The sequence below is a fragment of the Cynocephalus volans genome, chromosome 7 (assembly GCF_027409185.1).
Source record: "Cynocephalus volans isolate mCynVol1 chromosome 7, mCynVol1.pri, whole genome shotgun sequence".
Classification (NCBI taxonomy): domain Eukaryota; kingdom Metazoa; phylum Chordata; class Mammalia; order Dermoptera; family Cynocephalidae; genus Cynocephalus; species Cynocephalus volans.
The window spans coordinates 127,725,379-127,752,662 of NC_084466.1; the positions used below are offsets into that span (position 1 = coordinate 127,725,379).

General features: G+C 38.7%; 1 protein-coding gene across 5 annotated transcripts in view; it reads right to left on the bottom strand.

The window, feature by feature from the left end:
* Window positions 1-1,957: 1,957 nt before the first annotated feature.
* BLNK (B cell linker) overlaps window positions 1,958-27,284 on the bottom strand; it is a 62,158-nt gene continuing 36,831 nt past the window's right edge. For 3 of the 5 annotated variants that reach the window (XM_063102770.1, XM_063102769.1, XM_063102768.1), the window contains 8 exons: window positions 23,724-23,796; window positions 22,078-22,105; window positions 21,238-21,280; window positions 19,007-19,091; window positions 18,522-18,553; window positions 15,530-15,606; window positions 14,602-14,685; window positions 1,958-2,300 (listed from right to left, as the gene is read on the bottom strand). In XM_063102770.1, coding sequence (XP_062958840.1) covers window positions 2,181-2,300; window positions 14,602-14,685; window positions 15,530-15,606; window positions 18,522-18,553; window positions 19,007-19,091; window positions 21,238-21,280; window positions 22,078-22,105; window positions 23,724-23,796 — 542 coding nt within the window. In that variant the 3' untranslated portion in view covers window positions 1,958-2,180. Of the gene's footprint in view, window positions 2,301-6,034; window positions 6,191-14,601; window positions 14,686-15,529; window positions 15,607-18,521; window positions 18,554-19,006; window positions 19,092-21,237; window positions 21,281-22,077; window positions 22,106-23,723; window positions 23,797-27,284 lie in introns of all 5 variants that reach the window. The other 2 variants (XM_063102767.1, XM_063102766.1) reach the window with 1 other exon arrangement.

Below are 27,284 nucleotides of genomic sequence, written 5' to 3' on the forward strand. Positions count from 1 at the left end.
AGTCCATTCATAAGGGCACAGTCCTTACAAGCTAATCACCTCTAAAGGCCTCACCTTTCAAATACAATAATTGGATTTCCCACCCTCTTAACACTGTCACAATGGGGTCAAGTTTCCAATACATGAACTTTTGGGGGACACATTTGACCCTTTGCAGTTGGATTGGGTATTTCTGCAAACATTGGGGAAGAGAGGATCCCTCAGCAGAGAATAACTTATCTCCCAAAAGTTCTCCCAGCTTCTGCTCCAACAAATCTACCTCAGCAGCACTGAATATCAACTGACTGGATTAGTATAATCTTATGGCTATGCTCCTTCACCAAATAGGCCACCTGGGGGATAAGAGTGGGGATGGAGTGAAAGAGGTTGTTATGGAGCCAGAGTCACTGTGGTAGCAGAAGGAATTAATGAGGATTTACATAAGTAGAAAATAATTCCATAGAACACTGAGAAAAACTGATAGTTCTAGAGAGCTGATACTTCATACTACAAAGGGATGCTCTGCTTTACAAAAGATTATTCCCGTTGCCTTTAAATTGTGAAGTATCCTTTCTAGTACGTTCTAAATGATTCTATTGTTTTCCTAAAAGGCGAAAAAAGCTTTCCATATAAAATTTCCAAAATCTATATATACCTGATTTCATTGTTAAAAAAATATATTTACATAAAAATTATACTAGTTTCCTAGGACTGTCATAACAAAGTACCACAAACTGGGTGGCTTAGAAATTTATTGCCTCCCAGTTCTGGATGCTTTAAGTCCAAAATCAAGGTGTTAGAAGGGCAATGCTCCCTCTGAAATCTGCAGAGGAATTCGTCCTTGCCTCTCCCTAGCTTTTGATGGTTGGTTGGCAATCTTTGGCGCTCCTAGGCTTGTAGATGCCTCACTCCAGTCCCCCATCTTTACATGGCATTCTCCATGGGTGTCTCCCCACATAGTCTTCCCTCTGTGCCTGTCTGTGTCTGTGTCCAAATTTCCTCTTTTTATAAGGACACTAGTCACTGGATTAGGGCCCACCCTAATGACCTCATCTTAATTTGATTACATCTGTAAAGACTCCATTTCCAAATAAGTTCACATTCTGAGGTACAGGAGTTTAGGACTTCAACATATCTTTTTAGGGCGAGGAGACACAATTTAACCCATAACGTAGGTAGTAATCATGAAAGTACATGACATTTAAAAATACAATTATCTTTACAAGTGAGTTTGTGAGTTACTCTGAAGCGATTGCCTTCTAGCCTTTCAAAGTACATTCAGAGATTATCTTATTCAGTGATTAAGTGTGTTCCTCATTTAATCATTAGACTTAGCTACATTATCATTTCAGTGCTGTCTAAAGTACAGTGGGAAAAAAAGCTTTGATATGACAAAGTAGAATACATATTTGGGATGATCTAGGACCTTGGATATGGCTGCTTACAGTGGTATCTCTTTTATTCCCTAGTGTCATCAATGTCTGCTTTTCTGCCCTTTTTCTGTGGGATGTTTCCCTAGAAACTGGCTTTTAGTCTAGTTTTGCCTTCATCCCACTCTGAACCTCATATCAAGTTTAGGTTTCATTTAATAGCTTTGCAGATCAAAGAGGGTATATCTTTAATAAGCAAAGCTAACAACATAATCCCCAACAAGAACTTCTAGAAAGTTCATATCCATATACATTGCATGGTTGGGAGCACTCACAAAAAGAAGCCTTTACATCCCCCTTGTCTGTACTTGCAAATATCATGTGTTATCTATAATAGTTTATTTTCTACACATTAAAATTTTAACCAAGAAATAATTGTTAAGCATTGACATTAGTGCAACAGTGACCATTGTGGGGGCCTAAATTTCTAGCAGTATCGTTTTATCCAATAGTATTTTCTTATTTTGAAAATAGGGTGTTATTTTTTTACATGATTGAAAATACTTTACACCTGTTTCTTTTAAATAAAGACATTTATTTGGGGAATATTAATATCTCACCAGATATTAACAGCTCATTGGGTCACAAATAGGTAGAACAAGTCCATGTGAGCTTCTCATAAAGACATGGATGACCACCTCAATAGCTGCCTCCATCTTCTATTTTATTGCTGTGATTCATAATCCAAAATATGAAGCTTTGAGACTTTTCTCAAAAAGAGAAACTTGGGGAAAATGTCTGAAGCAATGATATTGACCTCCTTTTTTTTCTTTATGAAACTGTAACTGCATATTTCAGTCTTGTGGAATATTTTGTGTTATTCTGACTGTCAATAAGAACCAGGGGATTATGTTGATGATTCCTGATGATTTCAGCAACGCTTCCAAAGTACTAGAGGAAGAAAACAGATAAATTAAACATTGGTGTTTATGTTATATTCAATCTCCACTCCTCCTATCTTCTCCCACTTTCTCAAATTAGTAAAGGTTATTAGGTCCCAGATGACATTCTGCCCCTAAAAGTTTAGTTTAACAAAGGCTATAATCTTTGAGGTGGCAGATTCTGGACTTTCCTATATTCAGTAATATTAAAAACACACTGCCTCCATTATATAAAAACATATAAAAAACATAGCCTATAAAAAAACATAGCCTCCATTAGCATAACAACTTAGAGAAATTACTTCATTGAGTTATGATGTAATATTTTAATATTTGCTTTTTACTTAGTGTCAATGTGAAATATATAATAAATTTTTCTGCCTTCTTTACAAAACATAGATTATCCATTATGTTGCTCATATCTTAAATATAAGGACTAAGGTAATAAATTAGCCTTTATTCTTTATTAGTACCAGGAAGAAGTTATTTCCTAGACATATTTATGTTTTGGTTTTGGTTTTTGTTTTCTGCCTAATTAATAATAAAATTTCATGCTAGGCTCTCACTATACATATTTACTTTTCCATGTTTTAATCTATGTTGTCTTAATTAAAGGTTATGACAAATTTTGTTCTGAAAAATGATCAAAGTTTTAAATGAAAGATAAAATAAATGAAATAAAATACATTGAGTATACAAAAGTGCTACAAGTTTACAATGATAAAATAAGTGCATTTAGAATAATTTTTTAAAGTGATTGTTTTGCAACAGTGCCATGAATTTAGCAATCATTATCAATTATTTTATTATCTTTTAAAATTTTTCAGATAAAGACAAACATCTGGAACAAAAATTTTAAAAAGCCTTTATTAATTGTTTGGATGGCTTCCAAATATCTACAAATTGAATAAAACAAAATATTCAGAATATTGGCCAACTTTTTCAAATGAAATTCCAGTTTTCTTTTAGGCTATCTGAATATTAGGTCAGGAAGCAGAGGTGAGAGACAGGGACCTGAAAATACCTTTAGTCTATATTCCTTACTTTCTCTTCGATTATTCAGTCCTCTTTCAATTGCCAATGAAATTCTTTTAAGATAAATACCATAAGACATTCTGTTTGCCATAGCATGTTGTTAAACCAAATGCAGTTGGAAGTTAAATTTATAGACTAAAGACCCAGGAAATGAAATAGCACAACCTCACTGAAGTGGATTCCAACAAAAGAGTGTGTTTTGAACCCAGGAAGCATAGGAGATAGTTACTATACTTACACAAACAAATATCTCACTCTGTCCATCTACTTACTGAATTTTTTTTTTAGTATTACCTTGTTGTAGTGTTTGGGGATTGAAATATTTACAGTAGGGAGTGGTGTCGAAGCATAGTTATGATTTAATTGAAAGAAGAAATGGCATGTTAGTTGCAGTTTTCCTTTAGTTCTTTTTTTCTGCTTACATTAATTCAGTATATTTGAGATATTCATACATGGACAGAAAAAAACGTTTAATAACTCAAAATCTCATGGCCAATAAAATAAAGCAGATGGCTGTCCAAACAGTAAAATTACTCAATACTGTATCACACAATGCCAAAACAGCTGCATAGAAAGTTAAAAAGTTAATCAATTGGTTATTTTTTCTACCCATATACACACAAACACAAATATAGATACATGGACCTTAAAAGAAAATCCACATGGTTGACATCATGTAACCAAAATTTTCATTTTCCATTCAGATATTCAGAATATGGGAGACATAATTGTCTTATTATGGATAATTTAAGTATGAGTTTTAATTGACTGTCAGTACTTCCAGTTGGTATTATAATAATACACTGTACTACTTATTTTGATATCCATAGGCTGGATACGTTGGGAGTAGGGTAAAGTTCTGATTTATTAATTCTGAGAAAGGGATGAAGACTCATTAGGCCAAGAGGAATCCCTATTTATCAGAGTTTTCTTTAGCAAAACAAGGAAGTCCAAAGCCCTTCTGATAGCTCAGAATTGATGTAAGAAAATTTCAGGACCTCTAAATAGGACAGCTCCCTCACCCAACCTTTAACCTCTTATAGAAGAGCTAGAGAATTAGATCCCTGGGGAGGCTTCAGGATGAAACCATCCCTCCAGTGTCACTGTGTCCTACCAGTATCATCACCATCTTCGACCACTGATTACCACTGAGGAAGATTTTTTTTAAAAAGATAAAGCTTTCAGTGAGAATGAAGGTTTTTATGAGTAGGAAAAGCAGGCAGTTCTTGACCCACGTTTGGTCTGGATCAGTGTTCTCAGATTCATATGCCATCACATGGATGAGCCTTGAGGACATTATGCTAAGTGAAATAAGCCATTCATAAAGGACAAATACTGTATAATTCCACTTATATGAGGTACATAAGGTACTTAAAGTACCTAAAGTACTTGAATTCATAAAAATAGAAAGTAGAATGGTGGTTGCCAGGGGCTGGAGGGATGGGGGAAATGGAGCTGTTGTTCAATGGATATAGAGTTTCAGTTCTGCAAGATGATAAAGTTCTGGAGATCTGTTTCACAACAATGTAAGCATACTTAACCATTTTTAAGTGTACAGTTCAGTACTGTTACGATGGTAAGTTCTATACGTGTTTTTTCCACCACAATTTTTTTAAAAAGCAAAATAAAGAACATATAAGATCTTTTCAGTTTGTTTTACCAATACTATTCTCCTGCCTGTAATCACTCAATCAACAAATCAATTCATTCATTTAATAAGTATTTATTGAGTATCCACTAAAGCCAGCCATTGTGCTCTGGTTCTGGAAATACAGAGATGAACACAAGTCCCTGGCCTTATCCAAGGGAGAAAACAGACACTTCAACAATTATGACACTTTCTAGCAATTCAAACACTTTCTAGCAAGTGTTGGGTTAGGAATGGGTGTAGCTTTTTCTTAAGGAATCTTAAAAATAAGTATTTCTTAATGTGAACTTTGTCTATGCTATTTTCTCTGCTTAGATTGTTCTTTCTGCTTGTCCACTCATTCTCTCCAATTTTTGTCCTACCTATTCAAATTCAACCCATTGTTTAAGACCAGAACAAGTATCACTCCCTTTCTGACCATTCATGGATCACTCCAGCTCATATTTTGGGGTTCATTTATAGGAATAGGCTGGCTAAACTGAGATATGATAAGCATTGAGTTTGGTCAAGATTAAAGAGGCTTCAAAGTTAATATTTGGCTAATATTTAAGATCCAGGTGATGGTATTTGTTTGTTTTTTATTGCTGCAGTCCCATAAGCTCATTCTGGTCCAAGGGCTACAGTCTAATGTTTCAACTCAAGTTTCTGCATCTCTTCTGGGTCCTTCCCAGGCCACCTACCTTTGTACCTGAGTTGTGATTATAGGTCTTGACTTGGGGGCTCTGGGCCCTGACCTTGATTCGTACAATCTTAATTCTACTTGACATTTCAACCTGACTAATATGTACCCCTGGACTAAAATCCTGGGTCAGATGGATCCTATTAAGGAACAGATGAAGGAATTAGAATGTACATCACACCATTCTTTCCTCTTTTTTGTTTTCTCATAGGATATATTGCCCAAATATAATATTTTATCTTGTTCTCTATTTACGACATGTATGCAGCCTAGGACTGAGTACTCTTGTATCCTTTCCTTTCATCGCTAGCACCTAATACAGTATGACGTCATTGGGTTCAATACATAGTTATGGATTTAAATTAAAAGAGAAATTACTGACCTCTTCACCGTTTTTCTTTCTGCCCAAAGCGTACTGTTTTGTTGCTTCAATAAATCGCACAGGAATATTATATACTCTCTTATTAAAGGATACAACTAATGTATACGGCTGTTTGGAATCATGGCCAGAGCTTTTCCGAATAAGAAATGATCCATCCTGTTTAATAAAAGAAAAGCATAATTGTGGTTAGTATTACTTATATGTTTATAGGTTAGAAATCAGTTTATGAAGAATATATATTCAAAAGGTGATTATTTAGCTGCATGATTTTTATTATTGATTAGAGTTTGTTTTATTCTTTTTCAGCAAAATGTATACTCATAGAAAATTCTGAGTGAGGTCAATGCTAGCTTTTTGATGTGTTAAATAAGGTATTGTGTTTATAGGACTGAGAAATATGTAAAGGGACACACAAACCTAGAGGACACTCTTGAACTAGGAACCATGTCTACTAGTTGTCTATGAGTAAAAAAATGTATTAAACAAATTTCATTCAAAAGTCCTGTAAGAAGAAAATGGAGATTAGAAAAAACTTTTAGCTGAAGAAAATCCTCTCCCCAAACAACTTTAATTAAAGCAGGAAAAAAACCTGTAATATAAAACTCCAAATTTCATTAAATATTTTATAAAAATACTCTAGAATCATAAATTCAAAAATTATGGACAAAAAGCAGGAAGAACAAATGTGACAAATGTTGATCAAACTCAGGAAAGAAACTGAAGAAAAAGACTAACCAGGGAGGGTATAGAAAAATGGCCAACTAGAGGTGTCTAGTGCTTGTCCCCCACACAGAAAGAGACCAAAGCAATAGACCATAGAGAGCAGAGCAAGGCACCCTGCCTCTGACTTTCTCTCTCTCCCTCCAGGGACCAGCTTTGAGTGAAGCAGAGAAAAGGTAAGCTGGAAAAACCCAAGCTATTTCCACTGCCACCACAAACACCAGCAATCCGTGCCACAGAAGAGTCCCCCATCTTCATAAGCCCCAGCTGCATGGCCTCATAGTAGAAGCCCAAGGAAAGCAACTCCCACCCTCCCAACCTGAGTGCCTACAGTATAGTGCCATCTTGAAACTGATCCCCCTGCTAAAGTGTGTCTCCACATAGGCCTCTACAGAGCTGCCAGGCCTGGCTGATCCTTTGCAGTCTTACTCCAGACAACATCTGGGCTGGTGGCCCTCCATAGAGTTGCTAGTCCCTGCTGCACTGGTGCATGCGTACCCATTGCCTGACAGCAGACTAGATAGTGGTGTTGCCCCCATCTTGTCCTCTATGAGGTTGTTGGGCCCTCCTGCACCCCTTAAGTCCTGCTCCAGGCTAGAGAGCTGATCGGGTGGCCCTCCATGGAGCTGCCAGGCCCTGCTGCACCTGTGCATGCCTGATCTCTGCTTGAAAGTGGATCAGGTAGTAGCTCTGCCTCCACCTGGTGACCCTCCACAGAGCTGGTGGGACCTGCTACACCTGTGTGCACCTGCTTCCTGCTTGACAGCAGATCAGGTGGTGGCTTTGCCTCCTCGGGCAGGCCTCCATAGAGCCACCTGGCCCTGCTGCACCTGCACTGCCAGATCCTGCCCAGGCAGTGTCATCCACTCCTCTGACAGGCCTTAACAGAGCCACTTGACCCCCCCCAACCTGCACCTAGGCTCACCTGTATCCAGAACAAAAGCTGGTTAGGCAGTGCACCACCCCCTGGGAGAGAGAACCTCAGTGCTGCCTGCCTATACCTTGCCTGATACCTGGTTGGGCAGTGACTCTTGCCTCAGAGAGACTGCCAAACAGCCAGTTAGCCCTCTGCATCCACACATGCCTGGCCCAAAAATCTGCCTGGTGTTTCTGACTTAGCAATACAAAGTCAGTGTTGACACAAACTTCCACAGTCTAGGCCACAGGCATTTGCAGACATAGCCAAAGAGGATTATAACCAAAGAAACTGTACAGAGGTTATGCTACTGAGTCCACCCAAAACCAAACCCAATGCAACATATCCAACACTAGGACCAAATATAGGAAAAAGTCATTTCTACATAATTTACTCTATAATATTGGGAAAAGCAATTACTCCATTAGATGCACAGATATCAGTGTAGGGAAACAAGAAACATGCAAAAGCAAGGAAACATGACACACCCAAAGGAATACAATAAGTTTCTAGTAACATGTCAAAGAAAGGGATGCTTATGAAATGTCTGTAAAGGAATAACCATTTTAAGGAAACTCAACAAGATACAAGAGAACACAGACAAACAATTCAGTGAAATAAGGAAACAATTTGTGATCTGAGTGAGAAATTTAACAAAGAGGTAGATGTCAATATAAAAAAACCAAACAAACAGAAATCTTGGAGTTGAAGAATTCAATGAATGAAATAAAAAAATACAATTGAGAGCTTCAGCAAAAGACTAGATAAAGCAGAAGAGAGGCTTTTTGAACTTGAAGCAGATCTTTTGAAATTGCCTAGTCAGAGGGAAAAAAAGAAATAAGAATGAAGAAAGCCTATGAGACATATGGGATACCATTAAGCAAACACATTTTCAAATAATAGGTGTTCCAATGGGAGAAGAGATGAAGAAAAGCACAGAAACCCTATTTAATGAAATAATAGCTGGAAACTTCTGAAGTATTAGAAGAGATATGGACATTTGGATTCAGGAGCTGCAAAGGTCCCAATTAGGCTGAACCCAAAAAAATCATCTCCAAGGCACATCATAATCAAGTTGTCAAAAGTCTAGGACAAAGAGAGAATTCTAAAAGCTTCAAGAGAAAAGCATCAAGTCACATATTAGAGAATCCCCATTAGACTATCAGCAGATTTCTCAACAGAAACCTTGTAGGCCAGGAGAAAATGGGATTATATATTCGAAGTCCTGAAAGAAAATAACCATCAGCCAAGAATACTTTATCCAGCAAAGCTATCCTTCAGAAACAAGGGAGAAATAAAGACCTTTTCAGGCAAGCAACAGCTGAGGGAATTCATCACTACTAGACCAGACTTACAAGAAATGCTTAAGGAAGTGCAACAACCAGAAATGAAAAGGCAATAATTACTGTTGTTAAAACATGAAAAAATACAAAACTCACCTGTAGAGGTAAATCTGTAATTCTAATTCAGAACACCCCAATGAGGTAATAATGGTGCTATGTAAATCCTTCAATCCTCTAGTATGAAGATTTAAATCAAAATAGTCAAAAAAACAACAATAGCCACAATTAGTAGCTAAGGAACATACAATAGATATAAACATAAATTTAGGCAACAAAAATACAATTTGGGAGGGGTAAGTACAGAGTATTTTCATGAAACCAAAGTTAATTTGCTATTAGCGTAAATTTTTTGTTATAACTACAAGACTCTTTACATTAGCCCTAAGGTAATCACAAAAAAAGAAATTACAGCAGACACACAAATGAGAAAGAGAAAACAAAGCTTAGCACCACAGAAAACCACCAATCCACAGAGGTAAATAACAAGCAAAAAAGAAAGGAACTAAGGATATACAAAACCAAAAAATGGCAGGAACAAGTTCTCACATATCAGTAATAACCTTCAGTGTAAATGTATTAAACTCTCCAATTAAAAGATATAGAGTGGCTGAATAAATAAAGAAACAAGACTCAACAATCTGCTGCCTACAAGAGACTCACCTAACTATTACAGACAAAAATAGACTGAAAGTGAAGGGCTGGAGAAAGTTATTCCATGCGAACAGAAACCAAAAATAGCAGAGTAGCCATACTTATATCACATAAAATAGACTTTATACAAAAAACTATTAAAAAAAAGACAAAGATGGTCATTATATAATGATAAAGGAATCAATTCAGCAGTAGGATATAGCAATTGTTAATAGATATGCACCCAACACCAAAACACCCATATATATAAAGCAAACATTATTAGACCTAGTGGGAGAGAGAGATTGCAATTCAATAATAGTAGGGGACTTTAACATCCCACTTTCAGAATAAATAGATCAGCTAGACAGAAAATAAAGAAACATCTGGCTTAAACTGCACCATAGGCCAAATAGACCTTACAGACATTTACAGAACATTCCATCCAGCAGCTGCAGAATACACATTCTTCCCAACTGCACATGGAACATTCTCCAGGATATGCCAGGCCACAAAATGATTCTACACAAATTTTAAAAAATAGAGAACATATCAATTATCTTTTCAGACCCCAATGGTATAAAACTAGAAATCAGCTAAAAGAAAAACTTTGGAAACTTTCCAAATACATGGAAATTAAACAATATGCTCCAAAACAACCAATGGATTAATGAAAAAATTTAAAGGGAAATTTAAAAATTCCTTGACACAACAAAAATGGAAACACAGCACATCAAAAACCTATGGGATATGGCAAAAGCAATTCTAAGAGGAAGGTTTATAGCAATAAATGCTAATATCAGAAAAAAGAAAAATTTCTCATAAACAACCTAACAATGGACCTAAAAGAACTAGAAAAACAACAACAAACTAAACCCAAAATTGGCAGAAGGAAAGAAATTATAAAGCTCAGAGCAGAATAAATGAAATAGAAACTAAAACAAACAACAAAAAACAATTGAAAAGATTGGTGAAACAAAGAGTTGGTTTTTTGAAAAAAAACCAAATTGACAAACCCTTAGCTAGACTAACCAAGGAAGAGAAAGAGAAGATTCACATAAATAAAATCAAACATGAAAAAGGAGACATTACAACTGATGACACAGACATACAGAGGATCATAAGAGACTATTATGAACAGCTATAGACCAACAAATTTGATAACATAGAAGAAGTGGATAAATTCCCAGACAAATATAATCTACCAAGTTTAAATTATAAAGAAATAGAAAATCTGAACAGACCAATAACAAGTGAGGATATTGAATCAGTAATACAGAGTCTTCCATTAAGGAAAAGCCCAGGGCCTGATGGCTTTGCTGCTGAATTTTACCAAACATTTAATGAAGAACTAATACCATTTCTCTCCATATTATTTCAAAAAATTGAGACAGAGGGAATACTTCCCAATTCATTTTATGAGGCCAGCTTTCCTCTGATTGCAAAACCAGACAAAAACACAACAAAAAAGAAAATTACAGGCCAATATCCCTTATGAACATAAATGCAAAAATTCTCAACAAGATACTTGCAAACAGAATCCAACAGCACATTAAAAAGGTCATTCACTATGGTCAAGTGGGATTTATCCCAGGGATGCAGGGATGGTTTAACATACACAAATCAGTAAATGTATACACCACATTAACAGAAAGAAAGACAAAAACCATATCATCATTTCAATTGGTGCAGAAAAAGCATTTGACAAAATTCAACATTCCTTCATGATAAAAACTGTTAACAAACCAGGTATTGAACGTCTGTACCTCAATTTGATAAAGGCTGTATATGAGAAATCCACAGGTAACATCATACTGAATAGGAAAAAGCTGAAAGCTTTCCTTCTTAGATCAAGAACAAGACAAGATGCCCACTTCCACCACTTCTATTCAACACAGTATTGGAAGTCCTAGCCAGAGCAATTAGACAAGAGAAAGAAATAGAATGCATCCAAATTGAAAAAAAGGAAGTCAAACTGTCCGTTTGCAGATGACATGATCTTATGTATAGAAAACTCTGAAGACTCCACCAAAAAACTGTTCGAGCTAGTAAACAAATTCAGTAAAGTTGCAGGAAACAAAATAAAAAAGTCAGTAGCATTTCTATATCCTAATAGTGAACTATCTGAAAAAGAAGTCAAGAAAACAATTCCTTTTACAATGACTACAAAAACATTAGATACTTAGGAATGAACTTAACCAAGGAGGTGAAAGACCTCTGCAATGAAAAGTATAAAACTTTGAAGAAAGAAATTGAAGAGGACATAAATGGAAAGATATCCCATGTTTATGGATTGGAAGAGTAAAAGTGACCTACAGATTTAATGCAATCCCTATCAAAATGCCAATGACATTCTTCACTGAAATAGAAAAAAACCATCCTAAAATTCATATAAAACCAAAAAGACCCTGAATAGCCAAAGCATTCCTGAAAATAACAAAGCTGGAGGCATCATACTACCTGACTTCAAATTATAATACAAAGCTATAACCCAAACTGCATGGTATGGCAGAAAAACAGACACATAGACCAATGGAACAGAATAGAGAGCTCAGGAATAAATTCATGCACTTTCAGCTAATGATCTTTGACAAAGGTGCCACAAATAGATATTGGGGAAAAGACAGCCTCTTTCAGGAAACAATGCTGAGAAAACTGGATATCCACATGCAGAAGAATGAGACTAGGCCCCTACCTCTCACCATATACAAAAATCAAGTCAAATGGATTAAATATTTAAATGTAAAAACACCAAACTATGAAACTACTAGAAGAAAACATAGGGAAAATGATCCACAATATGGGGCTGGGAAAGGATTTTTAAATAAGACTTCAAAAGCACAAGTAGTAAAAGCAAAAATAGGCAAGTGGGATTGCATCAAACTAAAAAGCTTTTTGTGTATCAAAGGAAGCTGTTAACAGAGTAGTGACAACCTACAGAATGGTAGAAAATATTTGCAGACTATACATCTGACAAGGGGTTAATATCAAGAATATATAAGGAATTTAACAGCAAAAAAACACCCAGTTGAGAAATGGGCAAAGGATCATAACAGACAGTTCTGAAAAGAAGACATACAAATAGCCAACGGGCATGTGAAAAAATGCTCAACATCACTAAACATTAGGGAAATGCAAATCAATACAACAATGAGATACCACTTCACTCCTGTTAGAATGACTATTATCAAAATGACGAAAGCAAGCGTTGGCAAGGATGTGGAGAAAAGGGAACACTTGTACTCTCTTGGTGGGAGTGTAGACTAGCACAGCCATTATGGAAAGCAATATGGAGGCTCCTAGAAACATTAAAAATAGAACTATCATATGATCCAGTAATCCCACTACTAGGTGTATGCCCAAAGGAAATGAAGTCAGCATGTCAAAGAGATATCTGCACTCCCATGTTTATTGCAGCACAATTTACAATAGCCAAGATACAGAATCAACCAAAGTGTCCAACAATGAATGAATGGATAAAAAAATGTGGTATATCTACACAATGGAATACTATGCAGCCATAAAAAAGAGTAAAATCCTGTCATTTGCAGCAACATGGATGGACTTGGAGGTCATTATGGTAAGTGAAATAAGCCAGGCTCAGAAAGACATATACCACATCATCTCATTCATATGTGGAATCTTAAAAAAAAATTATATTATTGAAACAGAAAGTAGAACAGTGGTTACCAGGGACTAGGGAGGGGAGGGGGGAAAGGAAAACAGGGAGAGGTTGGCCAACAGGTACAAAGTTACAATTAGATAGGAGGAATAAGTTCTGATGTTCTATTGCACAGTAGCGTGACTATGGTTAGCAGTTAAGTTTTGTATATTACATAGGAGAGCTAAAAGAGAGGCTTTTGAATGTTTTCACCACAAAGAAATGATAAATGCACGAAGTGATGGCGACATTAACTACCCTGACCCAAACATCATACAACATAGGTAAGTATAAAAACATCAGATTTTTGCCCATAAGCATGTATAATACAACATGTCAATTAAAATATTTTTAAAAGGACCAATCTATCTTGGAAATGAAGAAACAAAAAGTCTGCAGAGCCTTCAGACTAAAGGATTGAATTACATATAAGGTCAGGAAAATAACATTAGCATCAGACTTCTCAAGAGCACCATACAGACAAGACAACACAGAGACACAACATTTTCAAAAACTCATGCTAAGGATTTGTATCTAGCCAAGGTTTCCTCCAAGTATCAGATTATGAAAAAACAGTTTTGAATTTGCAAGAAAGAACTCAAGGAATAATGTAAACACAGTCCTTCCTGAGCGTCTATTACAGTTAAGCTTCATCACGCAAAGCACACAACTGGGGAAGCCATCCAAAGGACTGATCGAAAACCTTAATATGTTTCATTAATAGCTAGGACTCAAATGGGGGTAGGGAAGAACACTATGTAAATGTTATATATTCTGACAAAATAGGGTGCTGCTAAAAACACAATGAGAAGAGAAGGGAGAAAAAAAGTGACAAGTGGCACTTTAATATTGGATTGTCCAAACTGTCCCCAGTGATTCCCTACATGATTGGGGTTGGGCTCTCCAAAAATTTATTTCCAGGTATTTTTTGCCCTCTCGATGCAAATCTTTAATCCCATGCATAGATCCGAAATAGCCTGTCACTGCTCACTCCTGGATGAAGCTCACGTGACACCACGCCTTCCAGAGATCTCCCCTCAAGCCTTCTCTCCCACTGTTTAGAGAGCAGTGGAGCCTGTGGATCCTTGCAGAGATGAAAGGACAAATAGAAATGAGATGGAGGAACAAAGAGGGAGATGCCTGAAGGAAAGTCGGAAATTAAAGTTTCTCCTGAGTAACTAAAGGAAAAATATCCCTGCAATAAATTGTTGCAACTATTTAATTAGCATGTTATCAGGATGACAACTGTGCCTATTATAGGCTGAGGGCAAAATATGGGATTTGGAAATGACCAGACCTTGTTTGATCTCTGCAAGGCCTCTTCAGCAGACTTTCGATCACAGGCACCAACATACCATGGCTTGCAGTGAAGGTCAGCTTCCTGTGAAATGGAGGGCACTGTTATGCATGAGTTGGTCCTTAAATGACTCTGTAACTTCTGTGCATTAGAAACAAAAGCCCATCTTCCATTACCAAGACAGGCCTAACTACATTGGGACCAATAATTTGGAAATAAGTTTATGCTTCCTTTGATCAACCACAAGGATTTATATTATTGACTTTTTTTCTTATTTGGCCTTAGCTGCTAAACTTAGTACTTGAATCTAACTAAGTCCTGCTAGGTTCCTGAACCATTTATTTATTTCTCCTAAATAAGTCATAATCTCCCTTTCCATTAGGCTTTTATTGTTGTTCTTTGTGGAGTGTTTTGTAATTTCCAAATTGTTTTTATGAATGTTATTTTGTTTGACTTTTGCAAATAAATGTACATGCCTTCCTTGAGGATACATTTCTATTTTACATTTTTACATATATTTTTACATAGCTTAGAGACACTTGCACACAGAGTCTCTTTTCAAACTGTGCTGTCTTATATTTTTTTTAATATCGTGAGCCTCCCCAGATCTATTCTGAGGAAATCACAGAGTTTAAGTAAAATATATGTAAGAGGAAGAACAATAAAAACAACACATTTCCTTGCTAGTTTTGAAGAAACACTAATTGTTATTCAAGGAATCTGGAATACAAATTGGAATAAACAAAGCAAGGTCTAAGTCAATGAAAAAAATTGGGCATACTATACCCATCAGTAAATGACAACCACAAACTGACTTAAAATACAGAGTCTATTTTTAGGCTTCCCTCCAAACTTTCTTCTCAGAAGACATGCCCTTTCCTGCAGTTTACTGGTAACAATTGAGTGACATCAAGAGTTCGTTTCATACCTGTTCTGAAATAGTGGAATTAGATGAAAACGTGGGTAAGGGTCCATTCACAGTTGGGCTTCCCCCTTCTGGAAATCCTAAAAGGGATTTGAAAAGTCAATTAATCTTTACTATTTCCTGAGCAGATACTATGCCTACACCAACACTGTGCTAGGTGCTACAGGGGACACACCCCCCAAAAAAATCCCTAAGGAAATGGTTTTCAAAGTGTGGTCCAAGGTCCAAGAATCCTCAAGATCCTTTCAGGGGTTTCAAGAGGACTTTTCTTTTCCAATAACCTATTTCTGTGAAGCCCAGTTTTCCTCACCTATTTTAACCAGAAAAAGATATTACAACAGAGTAATGTAGAAAGAGATATGAGAACCCAGCAGTCTCTGTTACTCTGGATATTAAAAAGATTTACGAAATGTAAAACAATGCCACTTTTCCCACTTAATTGTTTTTGTTTGGAAAATATAGTTATTTTTCATAAAAATGTTATTTATGTTAACATTTAATGAGTTTAGTGTTATTTTTAAATAGGCTAACAAATGTTTTAAATGTTTCAGTTTAAATTCTTAATACACTAAATATAAATAGAAAGAAACATATAAACCAAAGGTCTTTGGGTCTGCAGTGATTTTAAGAGTATGAGAGTGGTCCCAAGACCAAAACATTTGAGAATCATTGCCTTAAGGCATAAACACCCTCAAGGAATTTACAGTCTAAATGTGGAGACATGTGGAAAAAAGAGAACACTTAGGTCATTCATTCTTTCATTCTTGTGTGCCTGCGATGGATCAAGGCATTGGGGATAAACAGCAGTCCACAGAACAGCAAAATATTCTGCCCTCCGAAGCTTAAATTTTAATGGGCTGAGATAGGCAATAAAGAGATAAGTAAATATATATGTAATATTAGAGTCATAAATGCTGTGGAGAAAAATAAAGCGGGGAAGGAAGGTCTCAGTGAGGTGGCACTTGGGTAAGATCTGCAGGTGGAGAGGAAGGAGACATGTGGATAGCTCAGTGAAGAATGTTCCAAGTAGTGGGAACAGTGACAGCAAGGGCCTGGCATATTTGAGGAATAGCAAGGGGGCCATTGTGCCTGGACTACAGTGAGAAAAGGGGAGCAGAATAAGGGATGAAGTCAGACAGGAGGCAATGAGGGGACTAGATTTATAGGACCTGGTAGGCCATTAACATGACTTGAACTTGAACAAACATGATATGGGAAGCTTTGGGAGAATTTTGAACACAGGAGTAACATGATCTGCCTGTCTTTTAACAGGTTCACTCTGGCTGCTGGACTGGAAATAAAGGGGGCAAGATCAGAGAGGAGAGGCCAGTTCGGTGATCTTGCAGGAGATGATGGTGGAGGGACAAATCACAGCAGTGGAAGAAGTGAGAGTGGTTTGATTTCAGATATATTTTTTGTTTTGTTTTGGTGGCTGGCTGGTACGGGGATCTGAACCCTTGACCTTAGTGTTATCAGCACCCCGCTCTAACCAAGTGAGCTAACTGGCCAGCCCCGATTCCAGATATATTTAGAAGGAATAGCTGAAAGGTGTGTGAAGAAAGGAAGTGAGGAGTCAAGGGTGACTCGGAGGTGTTTGACCAGAGCAATCAGAGTTTCCCTTTACCAAGGCAGGGGAGTCTGCAGGAGACACAGGTTTGGACGAACTAAGTGCTTCAGATAATAGTGCCCTGGGTTTTCAAAGAAGGCAGCCACTGATGCCACAGAAGAGGGCAGCAAGGGCTTGTCAGGCCCAGCAAAGACGGTCCTAAAGCAGGGGTGTATTGTAACAGGTGAGCGTGGTGGTCAGGCTTTCCCAAAGCACACAACAATACAGGGTGGTTGGTGGTATCTGTAGTTTTGGTGGTCAGGGGAGTACCCATGGCTAACATGCTCTGAGCAATCAACATGTGCCAGGCCTGTTCTGTTTTCAACATGTTAGCTCATTTAGTCCTCACAGCAACTCCTTGTGGGAGGTGCTATTATACCCCAGTTTACAGATGAGACCTTCCCAGCCTTCCCCACCTAAAGTACTGCCGTCACTGCCTCCATGGCCCTCTGCCACACATCTCCCCCCAACCCTGCTTTATTTTCTTTTATAGCACTTTAGCATTTACCGGATATATGATATTTATCTCTGTGTTTATTTTTACTGCCTTCCCCAATAGAATACAAGCTTTGTGTGTTTTACTCATCCTTGTATCCCCTGTACCTGGAATAGTGCCTCGCACGTGGCCGAGGATCAATAACAATTAAAAGAATGACTTGGGTTGAAAAACAATAAAAGGTGTAATAAAGGTTTTTAAATAATGAAAAATAAATTTCTACAGCAAAATCATTTTTATTTTGTGTTGTCAGAATTAAAAAAACTATTCAGTAAAAGTTTAACTAAAGATGAATCAAAAATGTTATTAAAACCTAAAAAAGCAATTTATGTTCGTAAAAATGCACATACTTTTTTCACATATGACAATTATTCTGTTTATTTAAATGGATTTAACCTTGATTATTTTGGAATATGTTCCAAATTACCCATGTAAAGGAGAGTTTTTTCTTTTTCTTTTTTTTTTTTCTCCCCTAAATTGAGTAGAAAGCAAATTAAGATTTGGGCACTTATGTTCTGTGAGGCTGACTTAACTGATTCATATATTTTTAGGTTGACGTTTTTCCGGGGGAAAATTATCCAGATATTTGCCATATCTTCTTTTCAGGGTATTTTTTGTAGATATATTTTGTGATCATTAAAATATATTTTATAGTTAATTTAAATAGCTATCATTTATGGAGGATCTTCTATGTACCAAGCAGTATAACAGGTACTTCCCATATGTTGTTTTACTTAATGTTCTTGACCCCATTTTACAGATGAGAAAACAAGCAAGAGAGGATACTGAGATCATGCAGCTCGAAGTGACAGTGTCGTCGTATCAGAATCTAGGTCTATCAGACACTAAGATCCAGCCTTAACCACTACTCTTCATGACTTCATTGTACTTACTTGGCAGAGGTACAGGCTTTTGATGGATTTGTCTGAAAGGAAGAATTTCATATTAATTAAAGGACAAAGCACAATATGAATAAGTCTGACTTTTTGTTTACACTGAAGATGCTCTGAACAGGTGCATCACAAAGGAATCAATACGAATGGCCAATAAAACACATCTAAAGAAAGAAGAGGCACCAAAACCTTAAAGATAAGTAAGATCGTTCCCTTTAGTTTTGAAGAAGGAGATGCCTTGACTAAAGTGTTAAATCTTAGTTAAGTCCAATAATTAACCCAAAAGTAGGTCTCTGCAAAAGACCTAAAACTCTATGCAGTTCTTTTAAAGCTACTTGACATCTTTTTACATTTAATTGCAAAGCAATGAAATATTGAATTTTTACCAAATACTACAAGCCAGTATCACTGTGCAGTGTAACAATACATATGTTAATTCCTGCAGCAATAAGAAGAAACTTATTTTGAAAGGAAAAGATTCTTACTTCTGGGCAGGAGGAAACACTGGTGACTGTACGGATTCTTGTCTGTGACTAGACCCTCGGTGGCGTTCAGCAGGTATAGGTTTTTCTGGATTAGGAAAATTCTCATTTTAGGATAAGAGTGGAATGTCTGTCCTTACTCCAAAACCCAGCAACATTAGCCAAGAAGAACCAGTTTTGGTCAGACATCTCCCCAGGAACATGGCATTTACCAGGAAGTCATCGGTTTGTGCACTTGTCAGTCTGCTGATGTGATTGTGCTATTAGACCAGGACTCCCCACTCAGCAGTGTTACAGGTACACCCCACCACCTCTACATTCATCCTCTGGCAATGTACATATGGACTGAACCCATGGGGCCTGGATTTTTAAGTGTGTGAGGCCAGGTGGGAGCCACAAGATGAGCAAGGTTCAGCCACCCTCTGAACAATTCACCTCTACTTCCTATGAAGACTCCACACAGGTGTTATAATGCCCTGGTGTGTCTCGATGAGTCATAAGGCATGGTATAAGTAATTTCTTACTGATCAGGGTTTGTGAGTGATCTATTTTTTTTGAAAAATTATTTGGATCAAATTCAACATTATCCCCATGATAATGTTAATCTCACTTGCATTTCACAGAAAATAAGCATAAACCTGAAATGTTAGAAATTTATGTTGAAGCCCATCATGAATGAACTATACTGCTGAATCATTAATAAATATGATGACAAATTTGGTCTGGGGTATGCCCATGGGTGAGTCTACTGCATAGAAGAAAGGTTGAGATCCTAAAAGGAATAAAAGTAGTAAGAACTCAAAGATTTTAATGAATGGTAAGATAGACTTCAGGATTTTTTGTAGTTCCTTAACATTTGGAAGCCTTGAACCTCTAAAGATCATATTTCAAATTTGTGGCAAGTTACTTTGAGCTGCCATGTTAGCATTTCATTCATGACTTTGAACAAAAAAAACCCCTGGTAATTTCAGGAGAAACAATGAACACAGTATGTCCCAACAGCCTTTGAGCTCTGACCACACCTGCTTTGCCTCTGCTTCAAGGCTTCCTTCCTAGGTGAGAAGAAGAGGTCACTTTCTTGCTTTGGGTTGGATGGCATGAGTATAAAAGAGGAGGCATGCCATGTTCCTGCACTGGGAGCCCTTTGAGAAGGAGGACACCTGAGCAGCAGGAGACATGCAATAAGCTTCTTCTCAGCTGGTTTTTGGAGACTCCTGAAGCCAGGGAGTTTGCACAGGGTTGTACTTACTTCCTACAGAGGCTTGGAGGCCGTGAGGTTACTATCCCTCTATGCTCCCTGCTTAGCAGGCATGAGAGACTGCAAGGAATGGAAGGACAGGAAGACAACAGCATTGACGAAAAGACAGGAGAAAGCAAAATGGCAGTAAAGGAATAATGGCCTCAGAAATAGCCTGGGGGGAAAATGTGGGACTCAGGCTGGCAAACCTAATGGAGCAATTAAAGCAGAGGTGAGCTGTAGTGCACACACAGCAAAGATCCATCACCCTTTGTCAGAAAAACCAGAATGCTTTATGTAGCTATGCCCCCCATTAACTCATGAAATGCTGAGAAGAAGACTAAGTTTATAACACTGCCTACTTTCAAATGTGGAATTCGATGGGTGCAGGACCAGAGCTTCTATATATAATGTTTTAAGTGCTGATATTATGGATGATTCTTCTTTCTGATTTTTTTCCCCAGTGTTTTCCAAATACAATTTTTTTTTCTAAATGGAAAAGTTCTGAATATATGTAAGGTTTTGAAGTTCTAATAAGATAAGAGAAGAAGAGTATTTGAAGATGTACTAAGACAGACGTTTGAACTTTGAAAACTTAGCCAAAGAATTTGTTCAAATAAACAAATTTAAAAAATTTTTATTAACTTAAGAAAGCTATTAGTTCTAAGACATGTGAATGGCTCTAAATTAGTCTTTAGATCTATGCAGGGCCATGGCACCATGTCTTGGCAAGTCGCACCTGTCTACAAACAGGCAGACTTTTGGCATGTAGACTATAGCCTACTGCAAAGATACTACCCAGTGAGCTCAGGTTCTGAGCTCACCTGGCTACCCACTCCTCATTGTAAAGTGAAAGACTATTTTGTTTAGAAAACTGAGTTTCATATTACAATTGCCTTATAAATAATGAAGGAAATTTAGAAACATATTTATATACAAATCCTTAATTAAAATAACTTTTAGAGGATATGTGCATCCTTCAAAATAATAGATTTACCTTCACAAACACTTGATGCATTCTGTTGAGAGGCAACTGGAGTCTGTATAAAAAAAAAAAGGCAAGGATATTCAATAGAGCAAAATGTGGAAATAAAAGTCAAAGTAATATTATTAAAACAAATATTTTGGGAGAACTTTTCTTTGAAACTTAGCTACTCTTTCAAATACAACAATAATTAAAACACACAGACCCCAGCCCAACCTTTGCATCAAGTAACAACTGATTGGAAGTGCCTCATGGAAGGAGCAGTGTCATCTTGGTATGGGGACCTCCCTGCTCCATCAACAGGGTTGATGGATACTTTGACCCCCAGCAGCTGCAGGACAGTAGTGCTTGTGCAGTGGGCATTCAGCATCTGGCTTTGGTCTCATGGCTCCACCTTCTGTGTGTTTGCTAAGTGATTGTAAATGTCAGGCTCCAGAATAGGTACCAGGTCCAGGTGGGCTTCCCAGTGGGGTGTCCTGGCCAGAATCTGAGTTTGGTCAGGCCTGCAAGAATGTATGCCTGATACACAATGGTCTGCTATTAGCACCTGGGTCAGCAGGCAGGGAGTGGACACAGGGGCTTTCCCTGGGGAGTCAGGAAGCCTGGCCTCCCCTCTGATCTGCCAAACCCGGTCAGTAAAGTCGCCAGGGTCAAATGAGGCCGAGCTCTTCCTACACAGCGTCTTCCCAGCTACCTGAGGATTTGAAGTTTCTCTTGGACCATCTGGGTAGCAACTTCGGCTGCTAAGATTGCTGTGTTCACCATAGCTGGGAGCAATTTTAACTTTAAATAAGTGGATAAGAATAAGCATTGCAGGAAATATGAAGCACTTTAAATGCAAAATTAACTTACTGTCTTCAGTGGTGCAGCTGGTTTTTTCCTGGAGAATAAAAAGAGATTAGCTTTGTTAAAACAGAACAAAGACAAAGTGGAGCTATCATTTTACTCAAATTTAAACTAGAATAAAGCAAGTGATAGGTGTGCGCAGGAAGACTATCCTTGAAGGTGGAGAGGGATGGAAGTAGGATTTAGTTATGATCCTCCTAGCCTCAGATAAAGTCCACTGACAGATGGGGAAGGGTTAATTGGGGATGAACAGGAGCACCAGTTGCTAGGGAGTCAGCAGAACTGAGCTCTTGTTCCACTCTTGCTACTAATTACTCGGTGACCTTGGCCTCTTTCTCTTGGCTGTGAGGCAAGCCTGAGCTTTGGTTTCCTCATCTGTAAAATGAGGGCCAGAGTCAGTGTTTTCAAAGCATGTGTGTAGAGCCCTTCTCTTCCCCAGCAGCACCCTGGCTACTGCCTGGGGGCAGAGGGTGGAGATAAGAGGGCAGCTGCTGAGCAGGCTGCGCAGGTGACAGTGGTAGCTGGCATCTCTCCACGTCACCCTCTGCCCTGCTTCTAGGTGACTATTCTCTACTAGACTTCTGTGAAGGATTTCATTCAAACCAAGAGATCCAAGACCAAAACAAATTTGAAAACCATTGTGATTTGTGGTCCTGAAGGTGCTTGCCTGCACTATCATTAGGGTTTGTCTTGGCTCCGATAGACACTGGAATCTAATATTGCTAACGTTCTATGCTTCTCTCCTATGTTTATTTTAATGCTCTCTCTCTCTCTCTCTCTCTCTCTCTTTCTCTCTCTCTCGCTTTGTTTTTGTTTAGCGCTGAAGTATGGGTAAGATTACTAACAACTTCCCAGTGCCTATAAGATGCCTGGCATAGGATTAGGCTCTTCACAATTATTTAAACCTTACAGTGACCCTTCAAAATGACTATCATTATCACATGTTAGAGATGAGGAAACTGAGGCTCAGAGAGACTAAGTAACATACCCAAAGTGATAAAACTGAGCCACGAGAGAAGTGTGCAGAGTTTTGGTGACTAAGCCCGTGAGACTGGCTTCCTTTGATTTACACAGAGGCAGAATTAGCATTATAACAAGGCAGACCAACTTTAGATACATTTAAACATGTTTTTAAAATAGGCTATCAAGCCAACATAATTTTATGGGGTCACTGTTTGTAATACTAACACATTACAATACTCACTGGCAATTTACAAAGCCCTTTTTAAATTCAGTAAGAAAAAATAACTCTCACTTTTGAAAGGAACCTCAGAAGAGTTGCTTTGAGCACCCTAGTGTACGCTGCAAATGGTATATACATTTCTTTACAGGACACTAACTACTTGAAAGAGAAGCCAAGGAGTAGAAAGTAGAGATGAAACCTGCCTGAGGGTCTCAAAATTATTCAGATGCTGGAGCTTCTGAAAGTTGGGGTGTCTTGGGGAACCCGATGAACTCAACATTTAACTAAAACTTTATGGGAGGAAAGATTCCTAATTTTCAGTTTCAGCAGGGAACCTGCACTCCTGGTCCAACCTACAGCCTGCCATGGGGGTGGAGGAGAACTTTTGGTGACAGTCAACAGGGCAGTAGGAGTTTGTCATCCCATCCACTCGGATCTTGCAAAACTGCTTCCTACAACAGGTACTTACCCGGCCCTCGGCAGTGGGGATGGCGCGGCTGGGGAAGAAGGTGACTTGGATTCCCAGGCCCCGCTGTTTCGACCTGCACAAACATGCACAGGTCAGTCCCCAGGTCCTGAACGTGGGGCTGATGGTCACAGGGAGGCTGGCCTTTCTGGCAGGCTCAGAAATATGTGCACATATTTACATATTATTTTTGTTGCTTTCAGTTAAGTATATATAGGTAGTCATATTGAAGCTATTAGGGAAAATCCGTGGGCAAAGAGGATGACACATTTTTAAAATGTCAGTGTATAAGCTCATATCTAGGATGTGGATTAGGGATTTCATGTTACCATTTCCAAAGGACCTTCTCCTTATCCCCATGTGAGCCCCCTGATTCTGAGGGCTCAGTGAGAGCCCCACAAGGGTTCCTTTGGAAGGGAGACAAGAGCTCACACTTGCATCTCTGGACACCACACAAATGTGCACACCAGAGGGGCCTCAAGATAAAGGCTCAAACCTGCCACCCCTGACACATACCTGTACACACTGCTCATTCGGAACCACACTTAACTATAGTATATGCACCTGACTTCACATCCAAGGCTATTCACTCAGTCATCTCCCAGTTTGCAGAGCCTTTGCCCAGTGCATGAATGGACAAATTGGGACAAGTGGCAGGCTACTGCCTAGATCTCATCTACTGAAGATATAGAAGGGACCCAGAGGGTCTTGTCCCCTGCACCCAGTCTCCCCTCCCCCTACCTGAAGATAGGAGCCAGACAATCACTAAGAGGAGGAAGTGAGAGGGAGGCAGGATAGGTGTTCATGGCACAGGTAGAGGGTAGGCTTGGAGGGGAGGGGCCAGAGCTGAGCCAGCCCCCTCAGCATCCCTGGCTGCCTCTCAGGCAGAGGCTTGCCTGCTTGGACATTGTCACTCGGTGAGACCAAGGATCTCTTGATAAGGCTCTTTGTTGAATTAAACTGAACTGAATAAATATTTTATTAAGAACCTACTATGTTTATAAGTCCACAATTCGTAATGGACTTATAGGGGATACTCTTTAAGTATAGGTTGGACCTGCTGCCCTTGGTATATATTGTTTTAGATCGTGAGATAGAGCACACATAAGTAAGCAATGAAGTGATAATCAGTTGCCAAGAATTACTGACAACCTGGTACGTGCAAAGCATGTGAAGGCACCATGTTAGAGGTTGAGGATGAGGCAAAGAAGGACAGAAGCCTCTGCCCTCTCAAAATTGATAACAGGGAGGACGTGCACCCTCATGTCATCTCATCCAGACACAAACAGGAAAAGGGGCCTCAAAAAGTATTAAAACTAGAGATCATAAAGTTCATTCTCACGTGCTTTGCTAGAGAGAGAACCCCAGGCTTCCCCTCAGAGCCCTTTGACTGTGGAGGGTAAGTCTCCCTGAACACTAAATGAGAGAGTGGGAGGTATTGATTCCCTATGGCCACCTTCCCCAGCAATGCCACCTCCAAGGTAACTCCTACTTGCATGTCACCTGACCTAGATGTGATTTTTATGAACATCTTGGAAAAGAGACTACATTTGGAATGTTTACATTTCACCTGACAGTAAACTGGAATGTCATCTGAATATGGAGGATGAGTCCAGCTGTGTTTAATTAGCTAGTGTGTCAAATTGAATACTTAAGATTGACACTGTGGGCTGGCCTGAGCATAACATCTTTGTCAGAGCCACTGCCTGGCTTTTCTGCTAAGCTTTCCTTTCCTTCATATCGCCAAACAGTCTGCCAACTTCTTTCCTCTTTTCCTCCCCATAAATAACTTCTGGTGATCAGAGGAGAGAGATGGCATCCGAGCTCTCCTCTATGGTGGCACAGTACAAGTGCTGGTGGAAAAACCTATGGTCTTGCATCAGGAAGGACAGGATTCAAATTATTTCTCTGCCACCAAATTGGCTGGGTGACCTCTTACAAGCCACTGTGCCTCAGGTTCCCCTGTGTGAAATGGGGACACCACTACCTACCTTTCCTAACTCGATTATTGTAGTAAGATAATAGGGCAACTTCAAAAATGTAAAGAATTAGCCAAATATAAGATAATATTTCTGAGAAGAGATTAAAAGTATTTGAGGGTCAAAAACATTATGCTAAGTGAAAGGAGCCAGATGTAAAAGACTACATGTTGTATAATTCCATCTATAGGAAATATCTAGAAAAGGCAAGTTTACAACAACAGAATACTTATCAGTGGCTGCCTGGAGCTGGGGGTGGGAACAGCATGGACTACTAATGGGCTTAAGGAATCTTTTGGGGTTGGGTTGGGCATGGAAATTGTGTAAAACTGGATTGTAGTGATGGTTATATAATGTATTACTACAAATGTAATGGTTTTCAAAAATCATTGAATTGTACACATGGGGGGGTGAGTTTTATAATATGTAAATTATAATTCATTAAAGATCGCAGTAAGTATAATTATTATTGTCTTTGTTTTACTGTCTTGTTATCAACCACCACAGTATCTCTAGGTATCAGGCACTGTGCCAGGTCCTTTAAATGTGCCATCTCTAAGCCTCACATGATATCGACCAGAGCAAGCTGAGGCTCAGCGAGGCCAGATGGCAGGGCTGGGTTTAAACCAAGGTTATCTGAGTGTAGAGCCCAGGCAGGCACTTTCCTCTCCAGCCAGCACCTCGTAGTGTTACTTTGTTTGGGGGCATGGTTCACACGTCAGATTCACTTCCTGCTTCTCCTTTATGTGGGGCAGGTAAGCGAAACAGAGGGGTGATTTTGTGGATGCCCATGGGATAATGGAGAATTCCTCAGTTTCATGGGCCAGTAGCCCCCCAGCATCTCTGGGACCAAACCCAGACCCAGGGGCATGGCTGGGGTAGGACAACCCCAGCAGGGGCATACCTGGTCCTTACTGCCAGTTCCCTTGCTTTCTAAAAAGCTGAATTCTTGATTGAACTACTCCCAGAGAAATTGAGAATGTGATAGAAGAAAATGTATGCAAAGGCATAATAGTAAAAGAAAAATCAGCTTCATTTTAACTGTACTGAGCAGCACACTTGGTAGTGCTGGATTTAACACTGCCATTTTATAAGTGTGATTCATATATTTACTCATTTAATTCTCACAATACCCCAAGGTGTAGGTGCCATTTTCCTGAGATTTCAGAGGAAGAAACTAAGAAACAGAGAGATTACTCTTCTTGCTCAAAGTCTGGCACCTAAAAGGGTAAGGGCCAGGAAACCTGGGCTTTGGAGTGTGGCCTAAGTCCATGCTGCTGTTCTTCTTAGCATGAACCACGAAGGGGAGGGCAGAGTCTGCCACTCACCTGATTCACTATGGAATCCTTGGCAAGCACCTTACTGGCTACCAAAGAACCCAAAGCAATATTAACCAGAGGCAGTTGACTTGGTGGGGTACTTTGACAGAAACACAAACCAGAAACCTTGGCACTTTTTTGATGCCCATCGGGGGACTACCTGAAGACTTTAAAGCATCGTGGACAGTCATTCCAAGACCCAGGCAAGTAGTCTGATCATTCCTTTTATAAAAATCATCTCTGAAAATTCTGCTTGTACATTCAGA